The sequence below is a fragment of the Carex rostrata genome, chromosome 29, assembly GCF_964058835.1.
Source record: "Carex rostrata chromosome 29, lpCarRost1.2, whole genome shotgun sequence".
NCBI classification, from domain to species: Eukaryota; Viridiplantae; Streptophyta; class Magnoliopsida; order Poales; family Cyperaceae; genus Carex; species Carex rostrata.
In genome coordinates this window covers 1,093,416-1,106,636 of record NC_135946.1, presented here as the reverse complement: position 1 = coordinate 1,106,636, position 13,221 = coordinate 1,093,416, and the positions used below count along the sequence as shown (strand labels likewise).

General features: G+C 33.5%; 1 protein-coding gene and 2 long non-coding RNA genes across 3 annotated transcripts in view; all 3 read left to right on the top strand.

The window, feature by feature from the left end:
• Nucleotides 1–11,342, top strand: part of LOC144546354 (uncharacterized) — a 72,988-nt gene extending 61,646 nt beyond the window's left edge. Inside the window, exon 2 of the long non-coding RNA XR_013508748.1 lies at nt 11,002–11,342. This is a non-coding gene — a long non-coding RNA (uncharacterized LOC144546354). The remainder of the gene's footprint in view (nt 1–11,001) is intronic.
• Nucleotides 1,258–2,271, top strand: LOC144546447 (uncharacterized). Its single transcript, XR_013508786.1, has 2 exons — nt 1,258–1,343; nt 1,965–2,271. It is a non-coding gene; the product is annotated as an uncharacterized LOC144546447 (long non-coding RNA).
• Nucleotides 11,343–11,844: 502 nt separating the features above from the next.
• Nucleotides 11,845–12,813, top strand: LOC144546039 (F-box protein PP2-B10-like). Its single transcript, XM_078294585.1, has 2 exons — nt 11,845–11,950; nt 12,417–12,813. Exons 1-2 carry the CDS (start codon nt 11,868–11,870, stop codon nt 12,811–12,813), a joined length of 480 nt encoding a protein of 159 aa, XP_078150711.1. The 5' UTR covers nt 11,845–11,867.
• Nucleotides 12,814–13,221: the final 408 nt, after the last annotated feature.

Sequence of the window (13,221 nt, the reverse complement as noted above, 5' to 3'; positions counted from 1 at the left end):
AGACAGTCCTTTACATAATAAACTAAAGTTCAAACTTAATCTTAAAGTTGCCAAGCCAAATTCAACATAGCTATTGAGTATAATAGTAAAAGAAACAGTCCTTTTAGGTGATAGTCCAAGAAAGGTGAAAAATAAAGAAATAATTAGGAGGGCTTTTGCAATTGGCACAATTAGAGGTAGGGACTTACCAAATCAAATCAGGGTTTTCCCTTTGCTCCACTGAAATTAAACAACCTAGTTGTTTAGAAACCCAAATATGATGTTATATAAAATTCCGAGATGCATATTCATAACGAAGATTGATCATTTCATATGCACTCAACACTTAACAAACAAAAGTAAAAAATAAGCACAGCTAGCTGAAGCTGCTGAACCGAGCCCACTGATCAAAGCCCGTTATACAGAGATCATACCAGTGAGCGAAGAACTCGACGATGGCATAGGAAGTGGGGGAGCTCTTGAGCACCTCATCAAAATTCGTGGAAGAGATGTCAAAGCTCCAATTTTCTAGTATCTCCAATTTGTGTTTTGTTTATTAATCTTCAACAGCTTCATTTCAGTATTTTTGTCCCTTGAAAAAAATTAGACAAATTATTTTTGTAGAACATATCTTGTAACAGATCTAGTAAAATTGTTCAAACAACTAGTAATATATCTTGTGAAAGATCTGATCGGGAAGATAGAAAAAGCCAACTGTGGGGATTTAAGCAATAGTAAAGTGAAAAATTAATGCTAGCAATAGAGGGTGTACCGTGTACTCAACACGTGAAACTATGGGGTGGAGGTGAGAATATGCTCTTGGCGGCGATCTGGCGGAGCGAATGGCCGGCGATCTTTCTTTCAAAATGTTCATTTACTCATGATCCGGTTTAAAAAGTTGCTGCTCCGAAATAATCCGGGTACGATCTTTCTTTCAAAATGTTCATTTACTCATTATCAAGAGAATGCACACCCAAGAAAAATTAATAAACAGAAGATGGATTAATTGATAAGGTAAGGTAATAGTGTAATACCACCAATCCTTACCCGATAACTACCAGTTCTGCTATTTTATTTTTATATTTTCTTTTGGTGTTTTTGATCTGTTTGAGGGAACAGTGTTTTAAATCAGACAAAAACGACCAGCAAGAAGACAAGAAACCAAATGACAAGAACGAAGACCTGGAAAAATGCCTGTTGACAAAGGACCAAGGGCAGAGTTCATCAGGAGACCAGGAGAAGACCAGAGTCGGGAAGGCCAGGAGCCCGTCGAGCCCGCCGATAATTATTGCAAGAGATTTAAAAATAGAGCATTTAGACAACAATAAGTACTGGGATTTGATTCTTTATCCAAACGAGCCAAGGTAATTAATGCCCTTCTCTTTTTCAGAATTCCTTATTGTTTGTAGTTATTCCAAACCTATCTTTTCTCTAATACAGGGATAAGGGGTGAAAGCGAATATTTTTTATACATTTATATATTCTGCTCGTGTCGTATTAAGCAAGACTGGTATGACTAAAAAATATTGTTCGTGAATTTCACTGATAAGGATAAAAAACTTTATTCCTTAACTTAATAAATAATGATACTAAATTTATTCATAATTATCAATGATTAATTCTTTAAAAGTTAATCTTAATGGATAAAATTAGAATAATTTAAAGACCAATACTAAACGAATAAACATAGAATAAGAATGAGACTAAATTTATCCGGTTACAAATATATATCAACATATGTTCCTTTGATATATATTATATCCATTAACACTAATGGAGGTCTGTTAACCTTGATATATATATATATATATACACACCATGTAATTTAAATTTGGTTATATTTATTTGATGTATCCACATATTAAATACACGAAAAGTGTTATCGAAAAATGTCTCGTTAATTGGCCTCTCTCTGAATTCGATCAGCAAATTTATGCGTAGTGTATATACCAAATATGACCTTGTTTTCGTTTACTTATAATAAGGTTCAAGGTGGCGGCGGAGCTATTGCAAGTCTGGTTTTTCTACATAGAGACAAGCATGAACTTCCTCGAACTTTCGGCTAACACAAAGTATTGTGCATATCTCATCTTCAGAACAAAGCCAGAGCCAGAGTCAAAAGGTCTCAACGCTATCTTGAAGGTATGGTTTTCTGCAGGAACAGAGAAGGGGACGAAATATGTATGCTTAAAACCAACAAAACCGATGCCATCCAGCGTTCAGTCGCCCAAAATGAGGCCGGATGGATGGATGGAGCTGGAGCTGGCACAGTTTTCCTGCGATAAAGTTACTGGTGATAAAGAGGCGTCCATATACATCAAGGACGAAACAGAAGGCAAAAATGAAAAGAAGGGACTTATCATTGCGGGTATTGAATTCCGTCCCGTTTAAACACGTGCCAGTCCTAAAATTCCTGTGTTGTTTGATCTGTCTGTATGTTATATTTAATTTGATTCCATTATATTATGTTGTAAAAATTGCTGAGTTGCTTATATTTTCTATTTATTTTCAAACAATATAATGTGTTCATGAGGTTTTCAGAAAATTGCGTATCGGATACACTAGCTAGCATATTTGATGATGTTGTGTATCCTTAACATTCTGATACGGTCAACGATCGATACCCGTTGAAACGCTTTGATACTGCTCATTTCTGTTCGGATACAGTATGGATACGTCTGCAGACACTTCGTTCTTTCTGTGAGCCGCGCTTGGACTGGCCATTTTACTTTTCTAGAATCGAACCAAGGTTCTGAGGGTAACTGGACATACACCTCAATCACTGCAACAACTCAACTTTGTTGTTTTAACATAGTAACTTATACAAAGCACCTTATTCAGGATTTTTTATATTTAATTTATATAATGCAAATGTTGAATCAATAATATAATTAATATAATATATAATAGACTTAATTATCGTATCTGAGATTTTTGAAAATTGCCGTAATAGCATATCTGTATCGTATCTAATACGATATTCGTACCCGTCTCCATACAACGTAGCTTGTAAGATTCAATTAAGACTTGGTGACAAAATAATATAAAAGCTCGCCATCTTATGTCCCACAACATATCCATAAGACTTGGTGACATGCTGTAACTGAAGGACTAAACAATTATTGATGCCAACTAGTTAATTGTTTTAGATTTGATTTGTAGTTTGCTTCATCGTATTACTATATATAGTCAATTGACGCAACTAGCTTTTGAATATGATATTATATATATTCTTCTACTCCTCGCTCGGCGTTGACCTTTTCCTTCTCCATCTTCTCTCTTCTCATTATTATATATATTTTTTTAAAATTATTTATTAAATAAATAAAATATAAGAGATGGCAAAAAAAAATCACGTGGTACAGGGGCCGAACGCGAGCTTTTATAGAAAAAAATAATTTCTTTTTGGCTCAAACTTGATGATTGTATTGAATGTATTGTTTGTAATCTTTACAATGGTTACATCAGTATTTATATAAAATACAACACTACAAAAATATAAAAATATGTCACTATCCGTGAAGTTAAAAAGTGACAATTGCCACTATGTTCAAGGTCTAAAAGAGCCATTAAGAATTACACTACAGATGAAAACTAAAGTAATTAAAATGAAAAATATACTACAGATGAAAACTAAGGTAACTAAAATGAAAAATAAGATAAACGTCTTTATTGAACAAGTAACTGCGTCGCCTCAGAATTTGAGTTAATGTTTCTCGGCCGTCCGCTCAGAATTCATCCAATCCAGTCCGAGATGGAATAGCGCGCTGATTCCTCAAATGGACACGCAAATATTCAAAAATCCTCTCTTAGTTAGTTTATTCGATTGAAATTAGGAAAAGAAAGAAAGATCATCTATCCCAAATCTTTCTTGGGACATTTAAACGAATCTGTCTCTCTCCCTTTCTCGCTCTTTCTTTCCCACATCCTCGCTTTTATAACCCTAATATTCTACTTTAGAATAAATTCACAAGAGCACGAACCTATCCTATAGTATAGATCTGGGAGTTGGTCCACAAAGATAGTGTATCATGGTGAAACCGTTCACTTATTCTAGGTGTGTTTGTTTATATGGGTATTTAAGTTGATGTTTATGGGTGATTAGTTAGTATTGAAGTAGAGATTACAGATGGTAAAGAGTTCTATGGATCACGCTTACTATCATTCTTACTCATGTAGTCTAATTTTGGATCTCGAGTTGACTGCATGCGGTTTGTCACTAAATTGTGTTCAAATCAATAATAAGTTATTATTTCTACCGTCTAGTTGTATCGTGTGTGGTTTGATTAGAACCACATGCGATTCTGAAACTAGTACTGTGTGCAAATCTGTGGGCTGCTAATCCTAAAACATGTTACAAAGTCCAATCGAAAAGGACTGGTAAGGAAAGGAGACCCAGACTTTATTCCAATCAATTGCATGGAGTTCTATGCTATGTCTCTATTATCAAGAATGGGAGGATTCAAGTTCACAGTTACACCCTTTGCTATTTTTCCCGAAGTTACAATAACCGAGATTGTCCCACTAGGAGTAAATAGAACATGATGTTCATCTCCTAGATAGTCACTGCAAATAGTTACACCGATAACTACTCTATTTAAAGTCTAGCAGATAAATTTTATATGAATGGAAGTACCATTGTTTGGTACACATGGCTGACTTCATGTGAATTTCGCAAATTAAAGCTTTCTTTCTTTGTCTTTCTGTCTGTTTTTTTCCTTTACTTGTGGCTCTAAGTCTAGCAGATAGTATAATTTTAAACGACTCTTTTAGGCCTTGTATTGTGTATAAACCACAATGTAACCATTGTAAACATTATGAGCAAGTATTCAATAAAGATAAAATCAATTAATTAACTAAAATTATAAAATTTAAACCAAAACAAATTAAAAATATTGTAAAAGCTCTCATTCATCCCCTTTACTGACTACATGAGTTTTATTATTAATTAGTTATGTAAAAGTATATCATAATTAAGCTAGAGAGAACATGGCGAATTAAAAAGTCAACGATACGAGCGAGGAGCAAGAGGAGAGAGCAATTTGTTTCAAGAAAACCATTAATATCATCTTAAATTAAAGCCTACGTCAATTAACTATATCTTAAAAAATATGATGAAGCAAACAATAATCATATCTTAAAAAATGAACTAGATGGCAATAATTGTTTATAATTAATTAATCAGTTATAACATGTGACTAGGTCTTATGGATATGTTGAGGAACTTATGATTAAGATGACGATGTTTTATTTTATTTTGTCGAGTTAATTGAATCTTACATGTAAAAGCTTCCAAGTTGACTTTCTACATCAGGAAACGGTTAGTGATTATTGCTCAACTCGACCTCTATTATTTTATATAAAATCATTCATTAGTTTCTATTTTTGTTTTTAAAAGAGGTTTTTTATGCCCATTTTATTTCTGAAATAAGATAATTATAGAGCTAAATCAAGCAGGGTATCCCTTAGCTTTAACAGTGTCATAGTAGCACAAAATGAAAACAACCAACCAAGCAACATATTAACAAGCTTCTAGATATAGTTAGGTTCTAAAAGTAATCTATCGAAGCTAAAGCTAAGCCAGTTAACAAAGGGCATAGGATTAAAGTAGCTACGTACAAAAAGATAATGACTAGATATGTTCATTAGTTAATTAATAAATTTTATATGGATGCTAATAGGATAATATACATACACTACAACAGAATGGTTTATCAGCGACCGGTATCAGAGATCGGTGCTGACGCCGGTCGCTGATACTCAATTTTTTCCAAAAAAACAGAAAAAAGAAAAATCTGCGGCGACCAACACTTTCAGCGACCGGTATCAGCGACCGGCGCCATCACCGGTCGCTGAAAGTTTTTTTTTTAAAAAAAAAAAAAATCGGTGAAATTTTTCGCTGAAAAAAAAGGCGCCCACGCCCTTCTTCTCCGCCAAAACCCTTCTTCTCCGCCAAAAAAATAGGCGCCAGCGCTGATACGAAATCTATCATCAAAACCCTTTGAAATCGATTGCCAAAACCTCAAACCTCTCTCTTCTAGAAAATCAATCGCTGAAATCGATCGCTAAAAAAGGCACCTCTTCCACTTCTCTTGCGATTGCGACTCCCCAGTAGAGATGGCATCTCTTCCACTTCTCTTCGCTCACTGGTATGATCTCTGTATAACGGGCTTTGATCAGTGGGTTCAGTTCAGCAACTTCAGCTAGCTGTGCTTATTTTTTTACTTTTGTTTGTTAAGTGTTGAGTGCATATGAAATGATCAATCTTCGTTGTTTGTTAAGTGTTAAGTGTTTCTTCTCAAATTTCTCAATTTTGGGACCAATTTTAGTTTGATTTGGGTTTCTAAACAACTAGGTTGTTTAATTTCAGTGGAGCAAAGGAAAACCCTGACTTGATTTGGTAAGTCCCTGCCTCTAATTGTGCCAATTGCAAAAGCCCCCCCTAATTATTTCTTTATTTTGCAATTTCAGTCGAACCAAATACAAACATAAAATCTTTTATGAACAAGAGATACAAGAAGTCTTTCAATTCCCCATTAAAATTTAGGTATGTTGTGCTTCACCTTTAATTTATATCCTTTCATGTATCATATTGCATAAATTTAACTAATTATGTGCTTGTTGTAGGCCATTTCATTAATATATTTTAAGAGGTTCTACTTGCAGTGGTCGGTCATGCAACATCACCCTAAAAGTATCATGTAAGTTAATATATGGTATATTTATTTATGACATTAGGCTCAAATCCTTTACAAATCATGTCATGTAGAAAACTCAAGGCTTATCAATTTGACTTTTCTTGCATATTCCATCTATAAGAGTGTAATAGGTCATGACATTAGGCTCAAGCCCTTTAATGTACCTGCAAAGTGCAAAGTGCAATTTTACTTAATTTATTTGCTTGATTTTATTTGCTTGATTTTTTTTTTCTTTGTGTTTATCTTCCTCCTGGTAATAACTATAGATTGCAAGAAGCCATTATTTCAATGATACTGGTCATGCAAACTCTTCCAATGAACTCACTGCACAGGTAATTAAACCATCTTATACTGAATTATTAATATGCATAAATTGTTTGGTATCCAAGAAATGCCCTCTATGAGAAAACAGACAAATCCGAGGGCATAGGCCATGTTTCTGTCAAATCCAAGTTCACAAACAGAAATAAGACTCTTTTTCATGCAGTTTAGACCCAAATTTTGTATTATTTGGATTTTTATACTATTTTCTATGAATTTTTGAATCTCAGCTTTTCAAATTGCTTGATATATTTATAAAGAAAGGTCCATGAAGGAAGGCTTGGATCGCGAATCCGACGGTCGGATCGGGCTCGAAAGGAAGTTAGCTTGGATTTTGGGCTGTGGAGCTCCTGTCAAAAATATACAAGTTGAATTTTTAAGTAAAAAAAAAATTCAAACCGTAAGGAATATTTACGGTTTGAATTTTTAATTCAAACCGTAAATATTCTGTACGGTTTGGGCAAAAATAAAATTTTGACAAAACTGTGGTTATTTATAATAAAATATTTATAAATTTTGATATTTTTAAAAAACTCGGGTCAATTTTGTTTGCTGGAAATTAATTGATTTGTAAAAGGTCAAGGTCTTTGAAAGAAAAATATTGAAAGGTGCGTTACAACGAGCACGGACACTGACTATGAAAAAGAAATGCATGCGAAGACTGACTCGGTCTTTGGCAAATTTAATTTCTATTTAAACTTTTAGGAAAAAAACCGATTTTTTTATTTATATCCAAAAATTAAATCAAATTACAATAAATAACCAAAGTACCGTTGAAATTCGAAAATTACCCAATCCGGTTACCCAGTAACTGGATTTTCTTTTTTTTTCTGGTTACCCAATTCCCGGAATTGGAAAAAATGTCCGGTTATTGGATAACTGGAAATATGGTTTTGGTCCGGTTATCCAATAACCGGTTTTTTTTTTTTTTTTTTTTTTTTAAACTCATTTTTTTATAACCATATTTATATGTATGTATATGTATATGTATATGTATATGTATATGTATATGTATATGTATATGTATATGTATATGTATATGTATATGTATATGTATATGTATATGTATATGTATATGTATATGTATATGTATATGTATATGTATATGTATATGTATATGTATATGTATATGTATATGTATATGTATATGTATATGGAGTTAGGCTGGGGTGCTATGGATAGCATAGTGGCCTCTATGCTACGGCTCAATATTCGAGTTTTCAAAATCCAAACGGTCGATCTGAACCGTTCATCTTATTCTCCATATTAATATCTGCTTGGAGACCAAATTTTATAATTTTCTGAATTTTTTTACTATTTATTAAGCCACTTTGAAAATCGCTAATCCAACGGTTTTACTGTTTTGTGCAGCCACCGTTGGATCAACAATTTTGTAAAATACTTAATAAATAGTAAAAAAATTCAGAAAAATGTAAAATTTGGTCTCCAAGCAGATATTAATATGGAGAATAAGATGAACGGTTCGGATCAACCGTTTGGATTTTGAAAACTCAAATATGGAGCCGTAGCATAGAGGCCACTATGCTATCCATAGCACCCCAGCCTAACTCTATGTATATGTATATGTATATGTATATGTATATGTATATGTATATGTATATGTATATGTATATGTATATGTATATGTATATGTATATGTATATGTATATGTAGATGTATATGTATATGTATATGTATATGTGTATGTATATTTTTCTATAATTTTAAATTTTAGATTTGATTTACAAATTTTTTTTGTGTAAATTTGATAAATCTAAATACGAATTTTATTTTATATGTATATGTAGATTATATAGAATATATAGTGTTTAGGGTTTAGGGTTAGTGTATATAGATTATATAGAATATTAATAAAAAAAATATTCGGACAGAATATATATAGAATATATATAATGTACATTCAAAAAAAAATTATTCCCTATATAAGAAACATTGAAACTATATAGACTAGAAAATTTATACAAGTCGTATATATAATATACAAGAATCAAGATGGTAACAAAAGAGTCATTTGAGTATAGTGGTTAGGGTACTCGGCTCCCACCCAAGAGACATGGGTTCAAGCCTCAGTGTGAGCAAAAAAACTTCTCTTTTTTCGCGGTTCATGAGTAAGGTATGGACCAAGTCTATTTAGGTTGAACCGGTGCATACAACCTCTCCATTTCTCACAGTAATGGACACATCCAATAGCGCTGTTTGAATTAAAATTGGATTTCATACAATCCGGAAATATAAAAATGGTGCACACTGATCATGAACCATCAAATCTGAAAAAAATAAAATTCGGCTTGACCTTGTAGCAAATGTAGCAAATGTATTTGAAACTTTTAAAATTTTACATGTACATACATCACTCGTAAAGTAAATGGATTTCAACGATTTGAATTTGTCATTGGAAGCCGATATGATATATTTTTAGAATTGTGCTCACCTAACTCTCTTGATGAGTACATCACACCCTAGCTTTGCTCTAATTATAGAGTATAAGTAACATATATATGACTATTGGACTTGGTCCTCAATTAATTTATAGAAGTACTTTAGGCCCAAATGACAAGTGTTGATTAAGTGGGGACCAAGGTAAGGTTGGCCTTGGCGAACTGATAAGGATAATTAACCAGAATTGTGTGAAGTTGATTGAATGACTAAACAATCTTATATTCATCGTTTTATAATTTTATATTAGTCATGCTTTCTGGTCGGCTTTTCCCCGTTTTTGAACCAACTCAGCTCAAATTCGAAAATTACCTTTCTCATGTGTTAAGAGTAATTCCCACTGAAAATAATTTTTATTTGTTGAAGTGTGCAAACCTAGGATTGATTTTGAATTAAAATAGTAAATTAAAGTAATGGGAAAGTGTGATTTCTAGTTAATCCCTTGATGGATGCCATGGGGAACACCTATAGATTTGTCTACGATATGGCTGTCCAAAGAGGGATGGCGGCATGGCGCTATGCCTAGGACAAGGTGGAGGCATCAATCCTACAGCTTAAGATCCCTACACTCAAGCTATAAATCTTTGAACAAATTAATTTGCTAAGTTGATTCATTTATTAGTCAAATATCTAGATCTAGATACTCCATATGTCTCAAATATCTTATTTCCTTCAAACAGGCCCCCAAATTACTTGAAAAGGCAAAAATGTGCACTAAAGTGTCGCTGTACGAAGTTGATTACAAAAGCTAGTTAGTCAAATTCAATACTATTAATTATTAAAAGATTCTGCAGATAACATTTTCAATCCTCTATTCGTACTATTATTTTAGAAGAAAAAAACAAAGAAAAGAAAAAGCAATGTTCACACGCTGAGCAAGTTGATTCTTTTGTTTTGTTCTCTTTACCTCCCTATTTCCATTCCCAAGTTCCTATGTATGTAGTTCAGCTTTGCTGCTTGCTCTCCCAAGTTTCGATCTATTGCTCTCCAGTGCCATGTCGAACCTATTCCGTTGGATTTTCGGCCTTGTCCTTGCCCTTGCTGCGACTTATTATTTCATTTTTGCCCTCATCAATCTAATTCCCTCGCTATTTACCCCAAGCTCATATATATGCATATTTTCTCTTCTTTTTGGTTGCGCTTACAAATTTTACCGTGTCATGCCGAACCTATTCAGTGATCTGGGTGGTCTCTTCATTTCTGCAATTGTTGACGATGTATCTTCACGAATAACGTCCCCTATAATCAGTTATGCTGCCACCCTCATCAGTCATTTGCTGGTACGAGTTTTCTTTAAAACTGGTAGTTACTCATTTCTGCCCTCTTACCCAAACTGACAAGGTAAGGTACCACGGCTGGTTCTGAAACTCGGCCGATACCGAGTCAACTCGGTATCGGACGGGACCGGTCTGAGTTTCACCTGAGTCTTGCGCTTATGTGAGTTTTTGAGCAAAAATCGGATGAACAGTATTTGACTCAGCCGAGTTATCAGATTTTCAGGCCGAGTCAGACCGAGTTTACCCGAGTTAGGCCAAGTCAGTCCAAGTTTCACCCGATTCAAGCCGAGTCAAATCGAGTTTCACCCAAGTCAGTACATGGGAAGTGAAAATCATTGTCCTAGACTGATTTGGTCTCCCACCTTAGCTTTCTGTTGTATCTTGAGGTTGAAAGTAAGACAATCATTGTTATTGATTTGAGATTTAAGTTCAGTTTTGCATCTTTTGAAGAAGGAAATGGTGCTCGGAAAAAAATTGGAAAGGGAAAAGTCCTTGGCTGGGTTAGGAGGAAGAATCTTTAGTTATTTCTATGGCTAGACTTGGTGTATAATTTTGTACTATAGAAAATTTGAATTTGTAGTGGTTCATGATAAACCTTGTCCATTTTATATCGTGATCCAACAACTTCTTTTTTTTTTTTTCTGTCGAACAAAATACTTGATCAAAGACTCGAAAGTGTGTTGGTTTGCTTGAATGCCTTACTAGGCTTGTAGCCTGCGAAGCCATTAATTACTGTTTTATTTTATTTATAGTTTAATTTTATATTTAACTAGTGTAGGAGATGCATACAGCGTGGTTTGTTTATTTATTTTTTGACTAAGTAAAGAATGAGATTGTACTATATTACAAATTAAATTCGATTGTTAAGAAAATATAAAATGTAGAAATTAAATATTTTATTTCTCCTTTGTGAATATCATTCAATACAAATTAAATTAATTGTTATCCATCAGAATTTAATTATTATGGGTGTTATAAATATTTAAACTGTTAACTATCAAAATACCAATTTTTCTATTTTTTTTAGTACAAAATAAGTTTCAGCCAAAAACATCTGAGTTGCCAATCTGATTCAACCGATTGCGGGGAACAGGGTTGTCTTAGATGGAATAGAGACGAGACGAAAGCAGGTCAGATGATTTTTGCAAGAGATTTAAAAATAGAGCATTCAGAAAAGTATGAGAACTGGCAGTGGATTAATGATCCAAGAGCAACAAGGTAATTACTAATTACTGCCCTTTTGATCGATGTTGAGGCTTCCTAATTGTTTCTAGTTACTCCAGACCAACATAAATTGTTTTACATGTTTATTTTATTTGCATCATATTTGGTGGCACATTCTTTTGTTAATTTAACACATAAGGATAAGATTTATGTTTATTTGTTAACTTAAAGAGTAAGACACGGATAAGAAAAATGACAGTTAGCTTAATTTGATATATTTTTAATAAAATAATTGATAAATACAAAATTATACATCACGATATTTTAGTCGTATGTATAACTATATATTTTTTATTATTGTGATTATATTGATTTATAAAATATTTTATTTTATTTTTTAAGTATACGACGACGATGACGGTTACTTGATATATATTAAGTATTTTCAATTGTGATACATTTATTTGATGCATCAACGTACCAAATTAGACAATGATTTTTGTTTGCTAACAATAACAAGGTTCACCGAGGTAGCGGAGCTATTAGAAGTCTGGTGGTTCAGCATAAAGGCGAGGAGATGCTTCCTTGGACTTTCGCCTAACACAAAATATGGTGTATATCTCATCTTCAGAACAAGGCAAGACTCAGAAGGTCTCGACGCTATCCAGAAGGCATCGGTTTCTGTGGGCAGAAAAGGGTCAACGAAATATGTATGCCTAAAACCACCAACGGCGACTCCGCCCGGCATTGGATTGCCCGTAAAGATGTCAGATGGATGGATGGAGCTAGAGCTGGGACAGTTTGAGTGTGATATTGTTACTGGTGATAAAGATGCGGTGATAAGCATTGAGGAAACAAAGACCGACAACAGAAAGACTGGCCTCATCGTTGCGGGTATTGAAATACGGCCTATTTAAACCGCCAAACTTTCATGTGGCAGTCATAAAATTCCTGTGTAGCTTCAGTGTGTACATGCTGTTTAATGAATTTGATTTGATTCATATGATACTATCATGTTGTAAAATTTTCTGACTTGCTTCTTGTTAAAGATAGAAAGTCAGAGGTGTATTAGCTGTACGGATTTAGGATTAGCTGTGTGAATATTTGTAGTTATTTCTTTCCTAATTTTATCGTTTGTCTTTGATTATATATGTATGTAACGTTGATTAGATTAATATACATAAATTACATCTTTCTAATTCACTTACATGGTTGCATTTGTTATGTGTATGATAATCGACCAGGTCGTACGAAACTTGATCCCAAGTCCCTCCGATGTATGTTTGTAGGCTATTCTGGAACTCAAAAAGGTTATCGATGCTATA

Coding starts and splice junctions, on each gene's coding strand:
- LOC144546039 (XM_078294585.1), top strand. CDS start 11,868: ATGATTTTTGCAAGAGATTTAAAAATAGAGCATTCAGAAAAGTATGAG. Junction 11,951..12,416: donor AATGATCCAAGAGCAACAAG/GTAATTACTAAT, acceptor AACAATAACAAG/GTTCACCGAGGTAGCGGAGC.